The following is a 26,208-nucleotide window of genomic DNA, read 5'->3' as shown; positions in this document are numbered from 1 at the left end:
ACTATCATGTGATTCGTTTGCGTACCCATCCCCCACACCCAAATAAACGTGGTTACGTTGCGTACCACGTCACGTAGAATATTGGGTTGGAGATTCGCAGCGATGGCGACTCGATTCTTCTACTGGACGTATTGAAACTGGCCTCGGATATGACAAATGTATTTTCTAACGTGTAATTTATTGCAAACCCAGTGCACGTATCTTCAACTGGATCATTAACGTTTCTATTGTCATTGCTTTCTCTCTGGTGAGTCCGCCGGTTGTTTTCCTGCTTCGGTGTGTTTTGACAGAGGCCTCAGTTTTGGGGTCCGCCCTCATAACAACAACAAAAACAGTTCCAGAAAGAGCAAGCAATGGCCAGCTCTGACTACGATTACTAGCTAACTGTAACTTTAGGACTGGAAGAAGCATAACTACGTCGTACCCAAACAGCAATATATTTATTTTGACCTGTCAAAGTCATAACGAGAAAATAGCAGTCTCACAGCTTAACTAACTGACGTTAGCCGCTAACTAGCCATGTGATGTATATTGTTTCGATTGACTGGAGTAGGCTAGCTCGCCGCTACTAGTTAGCAACCTGGCGTAACGTTAACGTGTGCTACGTTATAAGATGGCTCAAAGAGGAAACTACAACTACCCAAGTTAGCCAGCTAGCTAACGTGGTAAACTCCAATCGGGTAAAAATGGTCTGTATCATGACAGCTAACATGTGGCCGCGTTATGTCCGTCGACACAGTGACTGACAGAGAATGGATATTTAGCCAGCCTGCTAACTAACGTTAAAGTTGTTGGCTAATAATATGTTTATGATTAGTCTCGCTAGCAAATATTAACCTTGAGTTAGCTAGTTATCTAATAATAGTTGTTGAAATTGCTATTTTTCTATTGCACGTCGCGTAAAGGCCTGTAACATGCATTACATGACCAAAAGTATGTGGACATCTGCTCGTCGAACATCTCATTCCAAAATCATGAGCATTAATATGGAGTCGGTCCCCCCTTTGCTGCTATGGAAGGCTTTCCACTAGGCGTTGGAACATTGCTGTGGGGACTTGCTTCCATTGAGGTTGTGCACTGATGTTGGATGATTAGGCCTGGCTCGCAGTCGGTGTCCCAATTCCTCCCAAAGGTGTTTGATGGGGTTGAGGGCAGGGCACTGTGGAGGCCAGTCAAGTTCTTCCACACTGATCTCAAGAAACCATTTCTGTATGGACCTCACTTTGTGCATGGGGGCATTGTCATGCTGAAACAGGAAAGGGCTTTCCCCAAACTGTTGCCACAAAGTTGGAAGCACAAAATCATCTAGAATGCTGTACCATTAAGATTGCCCTTCACTGGAACCCGAACCATGAAAAACAGCCCCAGACCATTATTCCTCCAACAAATTTACAGTTGGTACTATGCATTCGGACAGGTAGCGTTCTCCTGGCATCCGCCAAACCCACATTCGTCCGTCGGACTGCCAGATGGGGAAGCGGGATTCATAACTCCAGAGAACGCGTTTCCACTGCTCCAGAGTCCAATGCCGGTGAACTATACACCACTCCAGCACATGATCTTAGGCTTGTGTGCAGTTGCTCGGCGATGGAAACCCATTTCATGAAGCTCCCGACGAACAGTTATTGTGCTGTTGATGTAGTTTGGAACTCTGTAGTGAGTGTCGCAACTGAGGACAGACTATTTTTACGTGCAACGCACTTCAGCACTCGGCGGTCCCGTTCTGTGAGCTTGTGTGGCCTACCACTTCGCGGCTGAGCCGCTGTTGCCGTTGTTTCCACGTCACAATACCAGCACCAGACAAATTGACTTGTTGGGAAGGTGACATCCTATGATGTTGAAAGTTACTGAGCTCTTCAGTAAGGCATTCTACTGCCAATGTTTGTCTATGGAGATTGCATGGCTGTGTGCTCAATTTTTATACACCTGTCAGCAACGGGTGTGGCTACAAATAGCTGAATCAACACATTTTTGAAGGGGTGTCTACATACTTTTGTGTGTATATGTATAGTGTACCTAGCTAGTTAGCTCTTGAAAGCCCTTCTCCTAGGGTTTTCAGCTGTTGGCTTTGGCCACGGTTGGCTGTGTGTAAACTACAATTGTGACACTAATCATCGCTTTGCAAAATGGTTTTTGAAACATATGCTAATATGCCCCTTATCTTTCATATCAGCGAGAAATAATCGTTCAAATAAAAAATATACACTTAATATCTTTTTCTTTGTACAGATCCATTTGCTGTGTGCACCTCCAGTTGACGAACTACACTTCCTCACAGCATTTCCCAAACTCGGTCCTCGCGACCCCAAGGGCTGCACGTTTTGTTTTTTATTCTAACAATACACAAGTGAATCAAATGGTCAAATTGATTATTTGAATCTGCTGTGTAGTGCTAGTGCAAAAACCAAAACGTGCAGCCCTTGGGGTCCCGAAGACTGAGTTTAGGAAACCCTGGCTTACACACGTGTGCTATCTTGCGTTAACAAGCGCTGTAACATGGAGATATGGCCGTGTGGGAACACTAACCCTATAACGGTGTGTAGTAATTTAGCTTTTTTTGTTTAAAAAAAAATCTTGCTGCTATGAAAGATGCGTTCCTTTTTAGGGCTGGGCCATATGGCCTAAAAATCATATCTACATATTTTTTTTTAACTGGCTGTTTAACGATATACAGTACTAGTCAAAAGTTTGGACACCTACTCATTCCAGGGTTTTTCTTTATTTGTACTATTTTCTACATTGTAGAATATTTAGTGAAGACATCAAAACTATGAAGTAACACATATGGAATCATGTAGTAACCAAAAAAGTGTTAAACGAATCAAAATATATTTTATATTTGAGATTCTTCAAAGTAGCCACCCATTGCCTTGATGACAGTTTTGCACACTCTTGACGGTAGTCACTGCCCATCGATGCTTATCACTTATTAACCTTCATTTATTCACTTTACTTTAATAAAATATTTCAGTTGTGTATATTACATTTGTTTTATTTGACGACTTTATTAAATTCCAAAGTCATCTCATCTCTATAGAGCTGCTGCCTATGCTGTCTGACAAACACTATTTTAGTAGTTCTTCAAAGTAAATAAGGCATATTTTTATGACCAACGATCAATGACTTAGATCATGTATTTTCAGGTTGAGATACCTCGGGAAGCAACTGCTCTCCTCTCCATCGCTCATTCTTAGCAGCCGTAAAAGAAACCACGACCGGACTAGTTATTGTAGTTAATTACCACGTTTTCTGTGCTGAACTATGTAGAATATTGGACTGTTGGAAACTACAACTCCCTACCACATCACGCAGTTCGGTTTGATCTGATTTATTTCTAGAGAAACTGCAATGTGCGAATTGATCTCACAGGGGGAGAAAAAAACCGAAATGGAATTCAAATAATTAAACCGACCTTTGTTTTAAAACGCCAAAATAACTGAAATGTTTCATCGCTCAGCACTATATTCTAATTGCATGCCTTGCTAGCTTAATCTCTGTAAAGATAACAGTGAAGGCAAACTGCTACCGTTCACCAGTAACGGTAGTTGGCTATCTGGAATTCGAAAGTTTATGCTTTGATGCATGATTACTAGTGCGTTAGTAAAATTATCTGGAAGGCTAGTTCTTCTCTACTGGTCCTTGATCAGTGTTGGTGATTCACACAGTTAACAATAAATAGTTTGAGAAACATGTTTTTATTCACTGCTGGATAGATTGGCTTTGAATGTTACATGTTTTGATAATATCAGGCTTATGTGTCAGAACATTACAGCTAGACTAGCTCTTGCCCTTATCATGACTCCAATTCCCTTGCACTACAGTGGAGTCAGTGAATGTCCCTTTTTGCCTTGAGGGAAATGGTGAGGATTATTAACGTTTCTAAATGTTAAAACAGAGCCACAGGATTGTAGTTTACATGGAGCTGTGGTCCATACGTTCAGCTGAGAACCCATAATAGGGGAAGTTATAAGCCGCCTTGGGTTCTCAAGACCAGCACATGCAACTACTCAACCTTTACTCTTCCCCATAACGTCACACAGATCCTCACTCTTTCCTCATTTCCTCCTTACGTCACTGAGATGGGAAGTATTCACTTTGAGAGATGATGATTTAAGCCTTTGCTTGAGTGTTGCAGGTTCAGATCAGATGCATGGTAGTCACATGACAGGACTGGGGCGCTAAGGGGCTTAGCCTGCCCTGTGTGACTCTGCACTCAGAGCCAGGCTGAGCTGAGGCCATGGGTCACGAGCATGCTGATGTTAAAAAAAAAATACATGATTTGTTGGTGTGTCCGCACACCTGTGTGTGTGTGTGACAAATGTTTTATCAGTCAGTGCCAGTGAGGAGGGGGGTACCTCTGGAGCATGCACTGCTGACTTAGCTCTCGGCTCAGTCAGGTGACAGAATGACTCCCTTTAGGCTGTGCCTAGGTCTTCACAGTCTAGTAGGTTCAGATTCTACGGTTCAGAAAGGAATCGGGCTCTTTCAGTCTGCAGGGTCTGACATTTTACAAGCATTTGTGGGACTGTTAATGCAGGCAGGTTGAGGTGAGATAATGAAGGTGCAATGTAAAGGCAATTCATGTTTTAGAGCGAATTCATGTTTTAGAGCGACGTTCCAAATGCCGTATCGCAGAAATCGAGGTTTGTTTAAAAAATATATAACGTATGAGTGTTCTGTGTCTATGGTTTCGACTCCCTCTGTGCTGTGTGCACTGTGCAACTTCCCACTCGCACAGACACCAAGCTCCTCCCACTCACAGAAAAGATGAAAGATAATGTCTTCCTTTCTAACAACAAGCAATTTAAACTCACTGAGGTTTGGTCCAACAGAATCGGTCATATGGATACTGTAACGCTTAGACATTATTTGACTGAAATAGACGAGAACTTAATCTTTCTAACGATAGCCTAGTGGTTAGAGCGTTGGGACAGTAACCGAAAGGTTGCTGGATTGAATCCCCGAGCTGACAAGGTAAAAATCTGTTGTTCTGCCCCTGAACGAGGCAGTTAACCCACTGTTCCCGGGCGCCAAAGACGTGACTAGGTATCCTCCTTTCCTTTATGTCTGAATGCCCAAAATGTACAGTGCCTTCAGAAAGTATTCTCACCCCTTGACTTTTTCCACATTTTGTTGCGTTATAGCCTGAATCTAAAATTAATTAAATTGAGATTTTTGGTTACTGGCCTATAAACAATACCCCATAATGTCAAAGTCAAGTTATGTTTAAAAAAATATTTACACATTCATTAAAAATGAAAACCTAAAATGTCTTGAGTCAAAAAGTATTGAACCCCTTTGTTATGGAAAGCATAAATAAGTTCAGGAGTAAACATTTTCTTAACAAGTCACATAAGTTGCATGGACTCACTTGTGTGCAATAAGTGTTTAACATTACTTTTGTATGACTACCACATCTCTGTGCCCCACACACACAATTATCTAAGGTCCCTCAGTCAAGTAGTGAATTTCAAACACAGATTCACCACAAAGACCAGGGAGGTTTTCCAATGCCTCGCAAAGGGCACCGATTGGTAGTTGAGTAAAACATTTTAAAAAGCATAAATTGAATATCTCTCTGAGCATGGTGAAGTTATTAATTACACTTTGGGTGGTGTATCAATACACCCAGGCACTGAAAAGATAAAGGTGTCTTTCCTAACTCAGTTGCCGGAGAGGAAGGAAACTGCTCAGGGATTTCACCATGAGGCCAATGGTGACTTTAAAACAGTTACAGAGTTTAATGGCTGTGATAAGAGAAACCTGAAACAACATTGTAGTTACTCCACAATACTAACCTTATTGACAGAGTGAAAAGAAGGAAGACTGTACAAAATACAAATATAACAAAACATACATTCTGTTTGCAACAATGCACTAAAGTAGTGCTTAAAGAAATGTGGCAAGGCAATTCACTTTTTGTGCTGAATACAAAGTGTGATATTTGGGGCAAATCCAAATCTTCAAGTGTAGTGGTGGCTGCATCATAGGGGTATGCTTGTAATTGTTAAGGGCTGGAGAGTTTTTATTTTTTTATTTTTTTTCCCAGGATAAGAAAACAAACATAATGGCGCTAAGCACAGACAATCCTACAGGAAAACCTGGTTGTCTGCTTTCCACCACACACTGGGAGATGAATTCACCTTTCAACAGGACATTAACCTAAAACACAAGTCCAAATCTACAGTGGAGTTGCTTACCAAGAGGAGTGTGAATGTTCTTGAGTGGCCGAGTTAAAGTTTTCACTTAAATCTGCTTGTAGATCTATGGCAAGACTTAAATTGTTGTCTAGCAGTGATCAACAACCAATTTGACAGAGCTTGATTTTTGAAAAGAATGGGCAATATTGTAACATCCAGGTGTTCAAATCTCTGATTTACCCAGAAAGACTCACAGCTGTAATCTCTGCCAAAGGTGATTCTAACATGTATTGACTCAGGGGTGTAAATACTTCTGTAAATGAGATATTTCCGTATTTCATTGTCAATCAATTTGCAAACATTTCTAAAAACACTGTCATGGGGTATTGTTTGTAGATGGGTGAGAATAAAACATTTTAATTCGGGCTGTAACAAGAACATTTTGAATAAGTCGGTGTATGAATACTTTCACTGAAGAACAGAGCAGACCCTACTAAAACAAAAGTATCGGTGAACGTGGAAAATTAATGCTCAGTTTCTTTCATTGCAGTACCACACAATGCTAGTAGCATTTTAGTGATAGACTGTGCTGGCTGTCTACTCTGTTTTGTAAATGTAGAATTAGTAATAAGACACGTTTATACAGTGTATTCAGACCCCTGGACTTTTTCCACATTTTGTTACGTTACAGCCTTATTCTCTAAATGATCAGGATTCTTTTTTTAAATCCAATCTACCCACTACCCCGTAATGACAGCAAAAACAGTTTATTTTTATGTTTTGTGGCACGTTTTATAAACATTTTTAAACAGATGCCTTATTTACATAAGTATTGAGGCCCTTTGCTATGAGACTCAAAATTGCACACAGGTGCATCCTGTTTCCAGTGATCATCCTTGAGATGTTTCTACAACTTGATTGGAGTCCACCTGTGGTAAATTTACATTTGTTGGACATGATTTGGAAAGGCACATGTCAGAGCATATACCAAGCCGTGAGGTCGAAGGAATTGTCCGTAGAGCTCCGACACAGGATTGTTTCGAGGCACAGATCTGGGGAAGGGTACCAAAACAATTCTGCAGCTTTGAAAGTCCCCAAGAACACAGTGGCCTCCATCATTCTTAAATGGAAGAAGTTTGGAACCACCAAGACTGTTCCCAGAGCTAGCCGCCAAACTGAGCCATCGGGGGGAGAAGGGCCTTGGTCAGGGAGGCGACCAAGAACCAGATGGTCACTCTGACAGAGTTCAAGAATTCCTCTGTGGCGGTGGGAGAACCTTCCAGAAGGTCAACCATCTCTGCAGCACTCCACCAATCAGCCCTTTATGGTAGAGTGGCCAGGCGGAAGCCCCTACTCAGTAAAAGTCACATGACAGCCTGCTTGGAGTTTGCCAAAAGGCACCTAAAGGACTCTCTGACCATGATAAACAAGATTCTCTGGTCTGATGAAACAAAGATTGAACTCTGGCCAAGCGTCACGTCTGGAGGAAACCTGGCACCATCCCTACGGTGAAGCATGGTGGTGGCAGCATCATGCTGTGGGGATATTTTTCAGTGTCAGGGAATGGGAGACTATTCAGGATCGAGGGGATAGATGAGAGGAGCAAAGTACAGAGTGATCCTTGATGAAAACCTGCTCCAGAGTGCTCAGGACCTCAGACCTTCCAACAGTACAACGGCCCTAAGCACACAGCCAAGACAACGCAGGAGTGGATTTCGAGACAAGTCTCTGAATGTCTTTGAGTGGCCCAGCCAGAGCCTGGACTTGAACCCGATCGAACATCTCTGGAAACACGTGAAAATAGCTGTGCCTTGACACAATCCTGTCTCGGAGCTCTGCGGACAATTCCTTTGAGCTCATAGCTTGGTTTTTGCTCTGACATGCACTGTCAACTGTGGAACCTTTTTATATACACAGGCGTGTGCCTTTCCAAATCATGTTCAATCAATTGAATTTACCACCAGTGGACTCCAAGTTGTAGAAACATCTCAAGGATGATCAATGGAAACCGGATGCACCTGAGCTCAATTTCAGCACTGTAGCTGTATCTTAGTTACACCCCCCCATCGGTATTGATGAGCATAGTATACTGTGGCCCAACTGGATGTAAATGGCTTTTTTTTTTCTCCATTCCATAAATGTGTTTTAAGTGGTGTCTCTCACCTCTCTTGCAGCCAGCCTACTGTAACCACCAGCACAGCTATATTTACCAGGGAATGAAAAGGTCTATTGTAGATTGAATGTTCCAGGGAAAAGTAAGCTGTTTGAGATGTTTGCAAATTAACTATTTGTTCATTCCTTATAATAACTAGTTTCATGTTCTCTTTTTTTCCTACAGAATTCAATGTCTGCACTCTAACTGGAATTTGCAAAACAGGATCATCAGGATAGCACCTCATCTGTTGCTTGTTCTCTTTTGGTACGTAGCAAAACCGGTGCACGTCACAGTACTCACTACTCATTTTGTTTAGCCTCCTATCATTTTGAAGTGATAACAACCTATTGAAAAGAACGTCTTGGTCTGTGTAAGGGCAGTATTTCATTTTCTACATGTGACACAGAATGACTGTTTGTGCCCTGCACTCCAAATCTAGGTACTGCAGGGTGTTACTCTCATCCATGTGATCACTGTTAATGAGAGATTGTTTACAAGGGATCCTCTGCAATATGATAGACTACTGTAGTCTAGTTTTATGGAGCAATCAAATGAGATCTTTCCCCTTGTTCCACTCTCTACAGACTTAGATTTGGGGTCCAGTGAGGAAGGCCTGTGTTCCTTGTCCAGTGACCCACACTCCTTCACAAGGGCCATGGTAAAGTGCATCCTTCATCATGACCGTTTTCTATCTACCAGTGAAGAGTTATCTGTGTGTGATGTCTGCAGAATTGGAAACTCTCCATTGATTTTCAGCCTTTTTTTAAATCAGCTGTGTTTACTGGTAGCTAGATGGTTGCGTCGGACACAGGGTCAAAGTTCCACCCAGTCTGCTGCCTCCGCAGGGAGTGTTTGATTTTGACTGGAAGCCTTAGTCTTATGGTGATATGGAGTAGTATTACCACTGCATGTGATGAGTTACATCTTGGTCAATCATAAACCTTGCTCTGAAAGTGTGTGTGTGTGCGGGGATTGACATTAAGGGTAGCCCTATAACTCGGGGGGGGGGGGGGGTGTGACCTGAGCAGTCACGCAACTTGAGCCTGCTTGTGGAGGTTGCCCCATTGGGAAGGCGATATAAAATACCTGATATCAATAAAAAAAATACTCCTGGTTTGCCTGATGGGCGAGTGTCTTTCAGACCGTAAATACCTGATGTGTATGTCTTTTGTGTGTGTGTGTGTGTGTGTGTGTGTCTGCCCATGTGTGTTGTGCGTTCCTGTGCCTGCCCCCTGACTGGCCCCTGCAGAGTGTTACCCCAGCCATGTGGACGAACAGGACACTGTCAGCTTGGCTCCCAGACAGTGTATAGTTGGTGGGATGGTCGCACTGAGCCTGCTGCCCCAGCCATGTCTTTTATCTGCTATGTCTATGGACCAGACCACCCTAATCTCTCTTTGTCCCTGCCAGTATTGCCATTATGTTCTCACTAGACTGAACTCTTATTGTGTCCTAGCCTTACCGCCCATGGGCCCCAGGGTGCTGCTGAAACAGACCGGGACAAAGCAAAGAGCACAGCCTTCTGCTATAGCCCTCCCTGTTTCAGAAGGCAGTTTAAAAAAATATTCTACAATTTAGTCCCTGAATAAAAACTATTTAACTGCTTACGTGTTCATGCCTCACATTACCATCAAAGAAATGTCCTCTGTGGGTTTCTGAAATATGCTCATTAAATTGGGAAGTAGGTATGCAACATCAAAGAGCTCCTCACGTGTGGCCAGACGGATACCAGTAGAAATCAAAGGGGGGACCATAATTGGATCTAGCCACCCAAATTGCATTTAGACCTGTAATGTATTTAAGACACTTGGTTGTAAAAGGATTACTTTATGATATTTTGTACTTGGTGACGTGTGCTCTGTAGCCGGTATCTGTTTCTGGCTCTGAACTGGGTTACATAGACAAGCTTTAGTACCATGCCAGGCTGTCAGCCAAGGGTGAGGTACTCTTCGCAGGGGACTTTGGCCTTGTGTGTGTGGAGGATTGAGAGATTGCACAGGGATGATTTAAGACCACACACCTATTTATAGTTGGTTTCAGCATCAACACTCCTCTGATTACATTTGGCTTCATCTTTGGCTGTTTGTGAAAGCCTATTCAATTAAGTTACTGTTAGAGGTATGGAAACAGATTAGGTTAAATGTGGGAGTGGTTGGAGAATGGCTACAGTCGATGCTGGTTGTAACCAGTGAATGGGGATAGTAGTGGACTATTGAGTTATTTTACAAGACACTGGACATTCCATTTAATCAACAACATATTTTCTGATTGGCAGGAGGAGGAGGGGCCGCAGAGCATGGAATGTATCCAGGCCAGTCAGATCTTCCCCAAGAAGCCCCCAGTCCTGGAGGAGGACAGCCTGCAGGTGAGAACACTAATTGTCGGAGCTGGTTAGCACAATGCCAAGTCATGCCTGTACAGTTATTGCAAAGTCATTCTTCTACATGTGTTTGTAAAGGTAATTTACAGGTATGTATGTAGGTGTGTATTTATATGGCACCTTTTCAAGTGATAAGGTTCTGTGCCCTTTGATAACTTCCCTCCTGTGGTGCCAGGTGCCCTTTCCCGAGCTGCATGGGGAGTTCACAAAGTATGTGGGGAGAGCGGAGGATGCAATCATCGCCATGTCCAGCTACCGCCTCCACATCAAGTTCAAAGAGTCCATCGTAAATGTAAGTACTGCCAACTAACTAAGTGAAGGCTTGGGACTTGATAGCACACAGTTTATCACCCAGCTCTAACACACACTTTAATTTCACAGACAGTGCCTAAGTGTCTGAAGAAACTCTACAGCTGGTCAGTAAAGTGAAACCCTATTGTCTCCAGTCTCTGTGCACCTTGACTTTTTATGAATGGAGACTGTGTGCTGGGTCCAGTGACAGTGTGCCACTACTGTTGTGGTAACAAGGCAGTCAGTCTGGAGAGGGCATTCTCAGTTGTTTTGCTTTTCTCTTTCCACTTGCCGTTGCCATGGTTGCAAAGATCCCATCAGGGATGCACAACACTTCCGCCATCTCCCCCTTTTGCCCTGTTATATAAAGACCGTCTTTGTTACCAATGTGTGGTTATTCTTAGGAATTGACATCTCATTATTACACTGTTCTTAGTACAGAAAATTCCCCCCATTTACAAACAAATGACACTGCTTCACTTCCTCTCACTGTAGTAGTATAGTACCGTAGTGATAAACAGCATTGCTGTGCAAGTTCTGCTCCTTTTGGATTGGCATGTTTTTACATATACAGGGACGTTTTTGCTCAATCACCTGTGTTAATTTTCCAGTTCTTACCGGCTAGCTCACCTGTGATTTTAATTATTTTTAATTTATTTATTATTTTCTTCCCATTTCTGCCGTCAGTCTGGTTATATTGGAGCTGAATCTCACTATGTTTAATGAAACTGGGTGTGTTCTCTTCACACATTTGGATTGGATGGTAAAGCGTTTGCATCACATGGCTGTGGTTCACCACTCACGTAAACAGAGAATGGAGAGGCAGGCGCAGTGAGGCAGGCCGTTAACAAGCATCCGAGGAATTCATTGTGGGGTCGGATGTAGATTAGAGAGCAGGAATTATAACAGAGCGTAAGGAATGTGTGGCCAGGCAACAGCAGCAGTACAGACACAGCTTTAACTCTGTTTCCCTTGTCTTTATTGTCTCTCCTGTTTTGTTTTGAACAACAGAGTGACAGTTGTTGTGAGGTGTCAGTAAGTACCCAGCAGCCTCTGCATGCACAGCGTGTTGCCCTGCTCACAGACTGGGCTGGGGTGGATGATGACATGGCAACTGTGTGTGTGTGTGTGTGTGAGAGAACCTGTTGAACACTGACCGCCTGTTCATTCTGCATGGCATTGGACCGTGTTGGAATTGTAAAACCAGCATTCGCTGCACTCCCCTCTGAGTCACTGCAGAGCAGAAAATGTACTTTTGGGTGAAACTTTGCTCTGCCATTACCTGGTTGCTAAAATTCTATAATGTTTGCCTAATTTCAGTTTGTGACCAAACAAGCAATGTATAGTGTAAAGTAAGGATATTTAACTCTTACGAGGTCCGGATCCTGCTGGTTTTCTGATCTACCTGATAATGAATTGCACCCACCTGGTGTTTCAGGTCTAAATCGGTCCCTGGGGGGGAAAAAAGCAGTGGGACTGGTTTTGAGGTCCAGAGTTGAGTTTGAGGGGTGTTGAGAATGATCGTATGATCTAAACCACTGTGACATTTTATTTTTTCAATAATCCAAAATATATTATTTTCAGCTGTTTGAAGCTGTTGTACAAAACCGAAAGTAAAAAGACACAAAAGCTAAACTCACTCCTCGATCACACCTACGGCATCATTGTGTTTTGGTACACCAGAACTACATACATTTCCAATGGAACGCTGTGTTTGTCTTGCAGCATTGCGTTGCAGTTGCAGTGCGTTCTATGTGGTGACTACATTGGATAAGTCGAACGTATGCATCAAATTGTACGCGGCTTGACAGAAATGGTAGCAGAAGGTGAATGTTGAACTTTTGTTGCACACATATCCAGATGATGCTGCGTACCATTTTGCACAAGGACGCTCTAGGTGTGATCGAGGAAGCTTAGAACAGATCTACCAATTATCAGGCTAGATCTATAACTTACATTTTTATGTGAATTTGGTTGAGTTGCCCATGAAGCTACATGCTGGATCTCTTCAGTATAATACTGTAGTTTTGGTGGTATTTGCCTCGATCAGATGAAGGTTTAATAGACAGTAAATAGGGCTGCAGATGAACATTTACTGCACAATGATCCAGCAGTGTTACATACTGAATCAGTACACAAGGGAAGCACATCAAATCAGAAGGCAGTGTTAAAGGAGATGTGAAAATGGCAACCTTTGCCTGGGAAATGCTATTTGACATGTAATGCAGCTAGTTTGCAGCTGTGAAGGAGTAATATGTGCTCAGATTCTCATGGTAACAGCAGTTTAGCCTTTAGCACTTTTGGCATGATCGGCATTATCACACTTAACGTGAAACATTTAACTAGCCTACTAACTTGTTTTGAAATGTAGACATTTTGTTGGTGGCGATATTGCACAAGCATTTACTGCATGTGCTTGTGACTTCTGCTCTTTTACTTTAGGATGTCCCCTTGTGTGACTGTAGAGCACATGTAGGCCTAGAGCCTAAAACTAGCTTATTTGTGCAAGATAAAGTCAGCCTGCTGGTTTGGAGATTGTGGTACACCAGAGTGTGACTGTTGTGTTCCTGTGTCTCTGTTTATTCTCTCACCAGGTTCCTCTGCAGCTCATAGAGACTGTGGAGTGTCGTGACATGTTCCAGCTCCATGTCACCTGCAAGGACTGTAAGGTCGTCAGGTAGGAGGACCAACTGAAACAATATACACATGCATATTTGCGTGCAACATTTTTGCTGATGTTCATGTCTTGGTTTAGGCCTATAGCTAGTATGTATGACTGTGCTGCTTGTCTCCCAGGTGTCAGTTCTCCACCTTAGAGCAGTGTCAGGAGTGGCTGAAGCGGCTGAACGCTGCAGTCCGCCCTCCGTCTTGCCTGGAGGACCTCTTCTCCTTCCCCTTCCATGCCTGGTGTGTGGACGTGTACGCCGGGGAGAAGGAGCAGCACGGGGAGCTGTGCAGGCCAGGTACGTAGACCAGGACACCGGTGTCCTCAGACAACCTCTACTCAGTGGTGACAGACCTAAATCCTTCCCTTCATTTTGGCTAATCTCATCTCTCCTCGTGTGTCCCTGTGTGCTCTGTTAGGAGAGCATGTGACCTCCTGGTTCAAGAATGAGGTGGAGAGGATGGGCTTTGACACTCAAAACGCCTGGAGGATATCTGACATCAACAGCAAGTTCAGGTATGAGCAGCCAACAGCCCCCTGACAGCCTGCATCCTACAGGGCTGATCTGATTACCAGGCCTCCCAGGGTAGTGCCATGATAGCCGTCTGCTGTCACCCTGCTGCACACACTGCTCTGTGTGTCTGATACAGAGGCTGGTTGTACTGTTGTTCTCCACTGGTGATGAGCCTCCTGTAGATAAGGACCTTGTCCACGATTAGGTGTCCAGGGATAGGGACTTTTGAGGCATCACTCAGCCTGTGCCCCCCCCCTCTCCTCCTGTTCTAACCCCTGCCCCCTCTCTCCCCTGGCATTACCAGGCTGTGCTCCAGCTATCCGCAGCAGCTCCTGGTGCCAGCCTGGATCACAGACAAGGAGCTGGAGAACGTGGCAGCCTTCCGCTCCTGGAAGAGGTTCCCGGCCGTTGTGTTCAGGTGGGGCGTTGTTAGTCAGTGAGAGAGAACCCAACCCTGTTATCTGTGAATACAATGCAAAGCTAGGAAAACTCCTTTCACCCTGAGGTGTGTTTCATGAGTAGGGAGGGTTCCATCTTTGCATATGTATGTTATTGACTCCAGATGCTAAATGGATCAGCGTTGCTCCATGTTGTTTTCCCACACAGTGCAGTCTGTTCTCCTGACTGTCCCATGCCTCTCCTCCCCTGTCCTCCAGGCACCAGAGCACTGGGGCTGTGATCGCCCGCTGCGGCCAGCCGGAGGTCAGTTGGTGGGGCTGGAGGAATGCAGACGACGAGCACCTGGTCCAGTCCATCGCCAGGGCCTGTGCTGTGGACTACAGCACCCGCAAACACCTGGCAAACGGATCCTACATCAATGGAACCAATGGAATCATCGGCACCAATGACCTCGTGGACACTGACTTCGGTCAGTCCAAAACACACAAACATGCACACATTCTCACACCCGTACCATACACACAGAGTGCTGAAGCCGCACCTTCCTATCTGTTTGTGTGGCTTTGCTGCAGACACATGGTTGTGTAATGTGGGCCTGTCAGGACTTGTGCTGGCCCCTCTGACATTTATTACCGCTTTTATTTGATAATACTGACTGTCATCACCTATGCAGAGATTTAATTCAGGTTGTGTCTCTTCATGTTTCAGAATCGTCCCTGACGAACAGCTCAGAGGTAGAGACACTGGCCATCCAGCCACAAAAGCTGCTGATCCTGGATGCCAGGTCCTATGCAGCCGCTGTGGCCAACAGAGCCAAGGGAGGGGGCTGTGAATGCCCAGGTAAGATGGCTCATACTGTTGTTTTTCTGCCCTAGAGTGGTTGTTTTGGAATTAATGATATGTTAATTTGTCACAAACTGACTCTCACCATCTCCTCCATACAGAGTACTACCCCAACTGTGAGGTGGTGTTCATGGGCATGGCCAACATTCACTCCATCCGCAAGAGTTTCCAGTCCCTGCGCTTCCTCTGCACCCAGATGCCAGACCCGGCCAAGTGAGTTGTGCCTCTAGCACTGCAGTGGAGGTCCATTCCGACTAGGCTCACAATCCAAGATGAATTACACAAGCAGAGACCACCTACTCCACTCCAGTTTGTTGCCATGATGGCTTAGTAACTGTAGTAACTCCAGCTGGGTTTTAGCCTTGCCTACACATCTGGTTCTGGTTTAGGAACCCGGCCCAGCCCACAACTAAAGGATCTCTTTCCATCTGAACTCTCACATTCCACTCTGCCATTTGTAATTGAATCAAAATGTCTCCCTTGAACCAAGAGCACATTGTTGAAAGTACTCAGACTCAATAATAGTAAGCCCTTTTCATAACTATGGTCAAATTCAATGAAACAGACATATTACAGATACATATTTAAGAGCCTCTTGCTTGTCACATTTAGAGGAGATCTTTGGTTTGTCTTTATCTAAGATGAGCTGTTGTGTTTATAAGTCAGTGCTTGGTGTGACTGAGTGTATGGGAGTAGTTTGTGTACACTACAGTGAGGCTGTGCATTCAGGAGATAACTTAACCGGCTCTCCCTCTGTAGCTGGCTGTCTGCTCTGGAGAGCACCAAGTGGCTGCAGCACCTGTCTCTGCTGCTGAAGGCTGCCCTGCTGGTGGTGAACGCTGTGGACCGCGACCACAGACCTGTTCTGGTGCACTGCTCTGACGGATGGGACCGCACGCCCCAGATCGCTGCCCTGTCCAAGCTCTTGTTGGACCCGTACTACCGCACCATTGAGGTAGGCTGGCTGGGACGATCATTGGGCCCCGTTGATTGTTGTATTGGAACATCTTTAGGTTTATTAACAATTAGACATAAACAGATGCACATTTTAGATGGCTGGAATAAATGCATATGTGCCCCTCTTAAAGTATAACATCCATTTTGACTGAAATGTATCTCTTGCTGTTGATATGATTTCTCTACAGGGTTTCCAGGTGCTGGTGGAGACTGAGTGGCTAGACTTTGGCCATAAGTTTGCTGACCGCTGTGGCCATGGGGAGAACTCCGAGGACCTGAACGAGCGCTGCCCGGTCTTCCTGCAGTGGCTGGACTGTGTTCACCAGCTCCAAAGGCAGTTCCCATGCTCCTTTGAGTTCAATGAGGCCTTCCTGGTGAGGAGGATGACCATAGACCTGAATAGGATGGAATCAAACTCACTTAGTCAGGAATTATGCAACTCAAATGTTTATATTTGGATTAGTATGAATGACAGTAAAATTTTGTTGGTTTGACTTACTGTTTTTATCCAGCTGTGAGACTGATATGTAATTACCCTGGGGAGTTTTGTAATATTTTATGCTCCTAGATGCATGGCATTTTTAACTCGCTATCATTATCATACCTGAGATTTGAGCATGCTCTGACATGTTTGTGTGTTTCTGGTCCCGTGTGTCTGTGCAGGTGAAGATGGTGCAGCATTCCTACTCGTGTCTGTTTGGCACCTTCCTGTGCAACAGTGGGAAGGAGAGGGAGGATCGTCAGGTTCGGGAGAGGACCTGCTCCGTGTGGTCACTGCTGCGACCAGCCAACCGCGCCTTGAGGAACATGCTTTACTCCTCCCACTCCGAGACTGTATGTCTGCTCTCTGTTTGCTCACCCCTTCATATTGGAACATTCCTCCATGCCTTACATACAATGGGGGGGGGGGGAAACGACTTTTAGGGGAAGCCCCAGAGTGCTATAATTTATTATTTTTGTTTACTTAAAATGTTCATGGTCCTAGACCTAAACTTTAATTTATGACACAAACAATGTCGTCTTTATCTATTTTAAACTGTTTTTGTGGCCACTTTGTTGACATTGTACTGTCTTGCCTTGCTTGCTCAGGTGTGAATACTTTGTCCGTCACATACATTAATTTTAATGTTCAGCCCCCTGCATATTCCTATATCTAAAGTTGGGTCTGTTGTTGTAGGTGCTCCACCCAGTGTGTCATGTACGTAACCTGATGCTGTGGACGGCAGTCTACCTTCCCACCTCCTCCCCCACCACGCCCTCTGACGAGTCGTGTGCACCCTATCCTGTGCCAGGCGCCAACCCTGAGGACGCTCCCCTGGGCAGGTGAGCCTGCCACTCTGCTCCCTCTCTGATGTAAGATAGACCCAGGTGGAGGGCACTACCGCCAGAGGGACCTCGCTCTTTAACCTGCTCTATAACCAGCTCAGCTGCCTAACTGCTTTTCACTCACACAATGATTGGTCTGGGAGATGCAAATAGTTTTATCCTCTGCTTATTTAATCTCTCATGACTTTGTCAGTGTCTTGAAAAGATAAAAATAAGTTGGTTGAGGCTGTTTACAACAACATACCGCAAAGTATTTTTGTAGCCATTTGTTATTGACGATAATAGTGTTGAGGACGTGTTTCAAAAACAGTGCTGAATCCGTTCCATCTTTTTTTTTTCTGATTAACTGTCTGTTTTTTGTTTTTCCTTGATCAATAGGTTATGGGGATAACATTTGATTACAACACACATTTTACATGGTCTTCTCAATCACTTGAGCTATGCTTTGATCCGTATTTTCCATTTGTGGACATGCATGTCCTAATCCTGAACACTATAATATGATTACCTGATTATATATACTGACTCAATGATACAGAGCCATTGTTTATGTATAAAAGGCTGTTTTTTCCATGTGCTAATCAACTCAATTAATCTCTTTCCTCCCTCGAAAGACGTCCGAAGACCCGTTCCTTCGATAACTTGCCCAGCGCATGTGAGCTGGGGAGCTCGCTTGCTCCCAACCGGCGCTCCAGTGACCCAAACCTGAATGAAAAGTGGCAGGACCACCGGCGCTCTCTGGAGCTCAACATCGCTGTGGGGCCCGACGGAGGGGGAGCTCAGGAAGGGCGTGCTAACGGCCAGTCTGGAGCAGCAGGGCCTCAGGCAGGCACGGCCGACTCTGAGCCGGAAGACAGCCCTGAAGGAGGGCAGACTGAGCTGAGAGACGGAGCCTCCAAGGGGTTGTTGGCAGCAGGAGAAGAACTTGAGCTCTCCATTGAGCTGGCTGTGGCAGAGGGACAGATGGAGAACATTCTCCAGGAAGCAACAAAGGAGGAGGTTGGTGCCGATACTCAGAGAGAAGCTAACGCTGCTGCTCCTCCTATTGCCGTGGCTCAAACTCTGATTGATGCTAACGTTAATGGAAGAGAGACGGAGAAAGAGGCCAGCACCAGTGATGGTAAGGCTGATAAACAAGCTAACATCAATGGGACTGAGAATCAGACGGAGGCTACTATCACTAATGGGCATCACCCAGAGAAGGGCACAGATGAGCCTGAGGAGGAGTCTAGTGTCTCTCCATGCAGTCCCACGGATGTTCCAGAGGAGCAGGAGGCGGTAGAGAAGGTCGAAGAAGTGCTGGTGAAGCAGGTTCTGGAAAACCTTACTGCCCAGGAGGAGCCAGACCACAACCCTAGCACCAGCACCCCCAGCCCATCCCACGCTGCCCTTAGAACTATGACCAATGGCTTTGGAGAGAGGACACCAGTGGTTGCTGAGAATCACCTTCCACCAGAGCTTAACTCCAGCAGACACCTCTCAGAGGTCCTGGTGCAGGCTGATAAGAGGGCCTCCCTCATGGAGAGCTCAACAGAGACTCTGACTGAAGAGGCCTGCACCAGGCCAGAGGCCCCAGTGCAGGCACCCATCTGTGCAGGCCCCCAGCCCTGCTCTGAAGGCAGGAGTCAACCCCCCTGCCACAGGAGAGTGAACGGGGAGGCAGAGCCAGAGCAGGGGGCACCCAGGACTTCAAATGGAGGACACAAGCGGCCCTCCGTCAGTGCCTTCCAGTCTTTGAGTGCTGATCCCAGCAGGGAGGGACTGTGTAATGGCGAGAGCTTGGAGGGGGAGCCCTGCAGTGGCCCTCACTGGGCCAAGGTGAATGGGGAGCGGGCCCCACTGAGCCACCAGGTGTCCCTGGCCTCCTGCAGCTCCCTGACCTACCACCGCCGGGGCAGCTGCTCCCAGCACCGCTGCCTCCATGCCCTACTGGGGCGCCCCGCCGCCACACCCAGCCCCGAGCAGCCGGCCCGCAGTCACCTGGACGATGACGGGCTGACGCTCCACACGGACGCCATCCAGCAGCGGTTAAGGCAGATCGAGGCCGGCCACCAGATGGAGGTGGAGACGCTGAAGAAGCAGGTGCAGGAGCTGTGGAGCCGTCTGGAGAGCCATCACCACGCAGCGTCCCTCAGGATCAACGGAGACATGGGAGATGAAGTGGTAAGACCCGGCCTCGCCCTGCAGAGAGATGACTTGGCAGTTAAGAGCTGTGACTAAGTTGATTTGAGTGAGGATTTTCAAAAACGATTTGATCAGACTGATAGTGCTGGAACTAAACATTTCAGGGGAGAACCACTTAATTGTTAATATTTAGTCAGATGTGAAATTACAAAGATACTGAGTGTCTCATTCCCTCCCACTCAGACCTCAATGACAGACTCTGAGTATAACCTGGATGCTAGCTGCCTGTCCCGCTGCAGCACAGAGCTCTTCTCCGAGGCTAGCTGGGAGCAGGTGGACAAGAATGACACTGAGGTAAGCTGCCTGGCCGAATGGGATGCTACGATAGAGGACCTGGATGAGGGGTGGAAAATGGACTATAGTGGCTGTAGAGACTGGGAGTTCACAGATAAAGTTTGGCTGACCTTAAGATGCTAGCTGAGAACTGCCATTTGGCTGCCTGTTGCAGGTGACCCGCTGGTACCCGGACCACTTGGCAGCCCAGTGCTACGGGTGTGAGAGTAGGTTCTGGCTCGCCACCAGGAAGCATCACTGCAGGTAACCAACCACAGGCTTTTGTCCTTGCTATGGTTTGAACCAGGCCTTGGCTGCCCTTAGACACACTGCTATCACTTCTGATGTGACGAGACTTAACTCAGGAGACACTGCCTCAGTTCAAGCTTGTTGATATCAGTTTTCTACTCATTTTTTTTCTTCCTTCCCCCTGAGATCCTGCTGTTGGTCAGTTTGGGTCTTTTTTTGCTTTGCAAATGTATCGCTTGTAATTCAGGTGTTGTGATGTGATTAGCCTTATGCCCGCAGGCATCAGTAATAGAATGACAATTTTCGTGATCATTTATCATTACCATTTTGTGAGAGAAGACAAACGTTTTGTTTTCTTCATGGATGTTGTGGATGTGCTTATGAATGGGACAGATCTGCCATGCAGGTGCTGTAGTCTCTGCATTGCCTCTTTTGGTTTTCTCATTTCCTCATATTGTTATCCTTTCTACTTCCCTGGTACTCTGAGCCAATGTGGGACAGCTTCAACATGTTGCCATTTAGACTTCCACGGTGCTCCAAAAGCTGCATATCTATAAGCTGTCTGTACCTTTTGGTTAAGCCATAGTCCGCAAACTAGTTTACCAGCACAATTTTGGTCCCTGTCCAACAGAATGCTCACAATGACACATTGTAGCCTACAAACAGGGTATCTTAGTTTAGTTTCTTCCATGTTATGCCAACTGGAGCTTTTACAAGGCACCTTGTGTTTGAGCCCAGGTGTAAAGGCCTTACATGACAATTAGCTTGTTGGCAATATGTTAACATTTGGGCTATTTGCTACGTTTGCAAAACTGTTTGGGGCTGATTGCAGACTTCTAGTGTAATTTAGAGATTGTTTGAATGCGCAGTTTAAATCAAGGCCATTCAAGACCGACCTTTTCATAGTATGTGCTACTGGTACCATCCAGTCAAGACCACAGTGAAGGAACGTTTTTCAATCTGTGCCGTAATGGGAGCAGCCTATGCAAAGAGGTCTAGTGTTTGTTATGCATGGAACTGGGAGGGTTTCTACAGTATCTGAGTGAGTGTGACGGGGAGAGATGTTGTCTGTATTAGCAGTGCAGACCAGATGAGAGCGCAGTGTTTGTGTCTGGTCTGGGCCACACTCTGATGGTTGCTCTTGTCCATTCTGTACCCTCTCCTCCACAGTGACAGGGAGCCTGTCCAAGAGGTCTGGTGAGATACGGCTTCACTGTCCCCTCTCTCCCCTCTCACCTACCCTCCCTCTAATCCTGCATTGCTCCACCTTTTTGGTTGACTTCATCCTAACCTAACCCACCCCCTACCTATTGTAAAACCACCCCGCTCAGACACTATATGTTGGCAGCATTCTCCTTAAGAAAGTCAGATGGCTCTCACATGACCGTGATGGCCATCTCCTGTCTGGTCATTTGTCATGTGGAAGGTATGAGCATGAAGCTGAGAATGGCTGGGAGTTGTCTGCAAATATGTATTAACAACACACCTGTTTTTCATGGCAGTGCAAGGGGTGCATTTAGTGAGTGGGCTATAGGGGAAGTTTTGGTTTTCAGGCCTTTCGCCAATACTTCCACCTGGAAATGTCTAATCAGTGACCAAAGTGTTGAGCCACTAGTCTGAAAACCAGACATGGTCCTGTATGTTTTCTTATCGGGGTGTCAGTATAACAAGTTATGATGAGTATAAAGGTTGTGCACTACATATTAAATCAAAGGGTCTTACTTTTAATTGCTGCATGGATTTTTCTCTCATAGCCACTAAACAGCCCCTCTGTGATGAAGACTGAACCTGTGCTGTCTCACTGTCTCCCCCTGTAGGAACTGTGGGAATGTATTCTGTGCCAGCTGCTGCGACCAGAAGATACCCGTGCCAAGCCAGCAGTTGTTTGAGCCCACCCGTGTTTGCAAGACCTGCTACGGCAGCCTCCAGATCAATACAGCTCCCAATCCCATGGAGCTGGAGCTGGAAGAACCCATCACAGCCAACTCAAACTAGGGCCCTGGGAGGGGCTAGGCCGAGCCCCCCAGCCAATACTCAGCTAGCCACTGACACAGTCAGGCACACTACTGATGGGGCTCAGGAGCTGCAGAATGTCCCATGTACGTGTGTGCTGCAAAATATGGATTTTCATGTATATAGGTCTGCAATGCCAGATGTAGTGGAGGAGGTGAACAAGGTGTTTTTGCTAGATGCTAAGCACTTTGAATGGTGGTTATGCACAGGAATGGATGAATGGACAGATTGACAGAAGGGAGGAAGGGTGTGTGACAACACACAGAGGACTGCTGATAGTGTTTGTCGATGTGGTGTAGGACTGGGACAGCGATAGAGCAAGGATAGCCTGTCTGGTCCCACTTTCCTTTTTGGTCCTGCTGTCCAGGGGGGGCACGAGAGGGTCATCTCCGAATGATGCTGCAAAGTCTTCTTGAGGGCTTGTGTTCATCTGAATATTTTTTTTTTTAACCCACTTATAGTTCTCTTACAGGAGTAGTACCATCATCCATCCCCTAGGGACTTTTTCTGTTGGACAGTGGAGAGATTTGGGACAGAATGGAAAAAGAGCTCCAGTGCTTCAGAAACCACTTCTAGTGTCCAGAATAGGACTGGGCTGTGATGGCAAGACCTTCCATTGACCTCTGGGGAACACCTGGATGAACTTGGGCAGAATTTCAACTTGAGTTGTGTCTGAAGTTAGAACTCTGCCCTAAGCAGGGAGGGTATTTGGGAGTTACTGAGATCTAACAAGTGTTAGTTTTTGAATTGCATCAAAGTATGAATCCTCTCCTAGCTGGTTCCATTTTGCAACTCTCTTGGTGTGAATAGGTGCCACACACTAATGGTAGACGGTGTATATAATGTTGACAGCTGGTATTATGACAGAGCTTCTGAACCAATGCCGCGTTCAAAACAACTGGGAACTCAGGAAAAATAAGAAGTCAAATCATGTCAGTGATCGTCAGGTCGGCAAGTCGGAGCTCTAGAAAGAGGCCTGAATCGCCAAGTTGGAATTCCGAGTTGGATGACTGTTCAAATAGATTTGTCCCAGTCGGAGCTCGTTTTCTTACGAGTTCCCAGTTGTTTTGAACGCGGCATAAATTAAACTTGGCATTGTCACTTGTTTTCAGAGACCTAAATAAGCTCGAGGAGAGGCTGTGGAAATACATTTTATTTACTCTGCCTTCATGCCCATCACTTCAAATTAAGATGATTTCCCCCCCAATTTACCCAGCAGGCACTTGGAGCATGGTGGCACTGAAGTGGACATGACATCACGTTCAATCCATCACAACCAGTGTTTTAATAGGAAGTGGTGTAATGGTTGTCATGGGGTCACTAAGGGATGTGCTTTAGTCATGTTTCTGTATCAGTTTCCTTCTGTGATGACAGGAACTCATTTACCAATGTGTCCTCATCTGCAGGATGGGTGAATTATTACCCAACACTGACTGCTTAGTTAGTAACTAACTTCCTTGCTATTAGTTGAACATAATGAAACAGCCCTAAAATGTTAAGTTGAGAGTCATACATGCATCACAATCTTTCCCTTTGAACATCCTCATAACCACCATTGCGTCATGTCCTATATAAACCAACGAAGTGCTGGATAGTACAAGGGGATGAAATGTATAGTACTGTGTCTCTGTGGTACATCCAGTGACACTAGAGGGGGCTTTTCTCTTAGCTGGTTAGCTCGGTTTTCTCCATCTGAATTGAGAAGTCACTTATTTCATCTCTCTTCAATAAACTCCTCTCAGATACATTTTTGTAACATAAATAATATATTCAGATAAGTATATAGCGTTTAAGTAACGATGTATAGGATAATCCTTTTATAGTGGCTCACCAAATTAGTCACCATAAACTTTTTCTTTTTGCTGATTGCAGAAAACTATACTTTCAGCCTGTTGGAACAGGTTTTTTAAGCGGACATGTTGTTCCTGTTTTGATGCTGCAGTGGTTTTCCATTTTATTGCTATCAGTACCCTTTTCATTTATTTATTGATGTTTTATTCTTGAATTGCTGTCTCAAATTTAGACAATTCCATTGCCACAGGATAATCAGTGTTTATCAGTAGTGGATCTTAAGGGCCGTGAGAAAAGATGGCCCAAATCGATGAGATTCCCATGCACTGACAGAATGGTGGTCAGAAACAACAACAACTTATACTCTACCCCCACCTCCCACTCACATACGGTCATGCATACCCCACTCATATACAGTACATGTACACACTACCTCAACCATACAGACAGGAGCTCCACACACTCATACATGCACACAGAGAGATTCTCACTGCGCTTGTAGTAGTTGATATTTGCTTTTCAGATGTTCGCCATCAATATTGGCCTTTTGTTATGAATGATTTTTGGGTTTTACGAGCATTAAATGTACAAATACAACCCTATACTATGTCCAAAATGATATCCTTCAAGACTGCCAATCATTAATAATGCCACTTGTCGTACTAGCAGGACACAAATGAATCATAGGATTTCAGCAATTGTTATTATTCACAACTCTCTATCTGATCAGCAGACTGTGTGAAAGAGCTATGTATAGTTTGGACAGACATCTTGTAAACCATCTGAGGGCTTAGACCAAACTCTTGATCTCTTTCAATGACCCCCTGAATAGCTTATACTGTGTACATTTCAATGGCTTGACTAAATAGTCCATAGCTTCAGATCTCAAAGCCATGTGGGTCTTTCTGGTCATAATTTCCCAAACTGAGGTTTGACATTGAGGGCTAAATTAGGTCCAGAGTAATGCTCCTTTAGACACTCATTTACTTCTGTCTTCCATTAGTGGCCCTGTCACACTCTGGCATGTCGAGGGCGAGGTTAGAGGCTGTAGGGCAGTTTCACCATTACAGGCATGATGAGGGGAAGCAAACTTGGCTAACAATCCATGAATGCGAATTAGGAAAAAAAAGTGACTGTTTTGCACAGCATTTCAGATAAAGTAGACACTGCCACAGAAATACATCAAACAATAAAGCTGAAAATGAGTCTGTTCTATTCAGTATTATGTCACCCACAGAAGGACTCCCATGAGGGATGAGCCTGTTTTTCTTTTGGTGCTGTTGTGGGGCATAGCTGGATATGATGATGGGAGTAATGTGGAGGGGTTGGATTTACACATTGTCTGTCTGGAGGAGCCCTTACACTTTGTCCAGTTGGGTTTTGAGTTATTTTGACCTTTTGGTTTTCATTTCTCTTCCCTCGTGTGATTTAAGAAGCTGCCCGTCACGTAGTTCCCCATAGGAGGCATCCCTGCAATGGCCCAGGAATCCGGTGGAAATGCAAGTGTTTCCGAGCGTGTGTGTGAGCGTGTGTGTCTGTATGTCAGAGGGAAACTGGTGCCAAGCAGTTCTTATACAGGTCTCTAACAAAGCAGTGGAGGCTGCTGAGGAGAGGACGCTCATAATAATGGCCCGACCAGCGCAAATGGAATGGCATCAAATACATGGAAACCATGTGTTTAATCTGTTTGATACTATTCCCGCTCCAGCTATTACCATGAGCCCGTCCTCTCCAATTAAGTTGCCACCAACCTCCTGTGTAATAAAGGGATAACTAATGTGCTTTTGATTTGTTTTCCTCCTTTACCGTTATCTTTAACAAGCACTTTCAACCTTCTCATGTCTCGTCGGTCGAAGAGGACTTTGTAGCTGTTTCCTGTAACAGGACATAGCAGTTTCTTGTAACAACAAGTGCTCTTTTTGTTTAGTATGTTTTGTTTTGTTGAATTTACTTTAAAGAGCATTACATTGATGTAGAATTAAAGGAAAATAAAGTGGGCTATTTCCATATGTTATTTGCTAGCCGGAA

The 26,208-nt window shown here is 45.2% G+C and overlaps 1 protein-coding gene across 6 annotated transcripts; it reads left to right on the top strand.

Moving 5' to 3' along the window:
- Positions 1-52: 52 nt before the first annotated feature.
- LOC106585478 (phosphatidylinositol-3,5-bisphosphate 3-phosphatase MTMR3) lies at positions 53-26,194 on the top strand. Of its 6 annotated transcripts, none has more exons than XM_014171725.3 (22): positions 53-247; positions 8,479-8,559; positions 8,880-8,953; positions 10,571-10,660; positions 10,851-10,967; positions 11,978-12,001; positions 13,561-13,643; positions 13,763-13,929; positions 14,051-14,147; positions 14,450-14,563; positions 14,802-15,013; positions 15,253-15,384; positions 15,489-15,600; positions 16,147-16,342; positions 16,533-16,718; positions 17,008-17,178; positions 17,522-17,667; positions 18,285-19,833; positions 20,038-20,148; positions 20,303-20,391; positions 21,547-21,568; positions 22,194-26,194. In XM_014171725.3, exons 3-22 carry the CDS (start codon positions 8,951-8,953, stop codon positions 22,263-22,265), a joined length of 3,693 nt encoding a protein of 1,230 aa, XP_014027200.1. In that variant the 5' UTR covers positions 53-247; positions 8,479-8,559; positions 8,880-8,950; the 3' UTR covers positions 22,266-26,194. The 6 variants fall into 6 exon arrangements, with proteins under 6 accessions (XP_014027200.1, XP_014027196.1, XP_014027198.1 ...); XM_014171721.3 differs by having other exon boundaries at positions 21,547-21,573; XM_014171723.3 differs by lacking the exon at positions 11,978-12,001 and having other exon boundaries at positions 21,547-21,573.
- Positions 26,195-26,208: the final 14 nt, after the last annotated feature.

The sequence above is a fragment of the Salmo salar genome, chromosome 24, assembly GCF_965601325.2.
Source record: "Salmo salar chromosome 24, fSalSal1, whole genome shotgun sequence".
In the NCBI taxonomy this organism is placed as follows: domain Eukaryota; kingdom Metazoa; phylum Chordata; class Actinopteri; order Salmoniformes; family Salmonidae; genus Salmo; species Salmo salar.
Note: the sequence above shows the minus strand (reverse complement) of the source record. Positions and strands in the feature narration are given on the sequence as shown.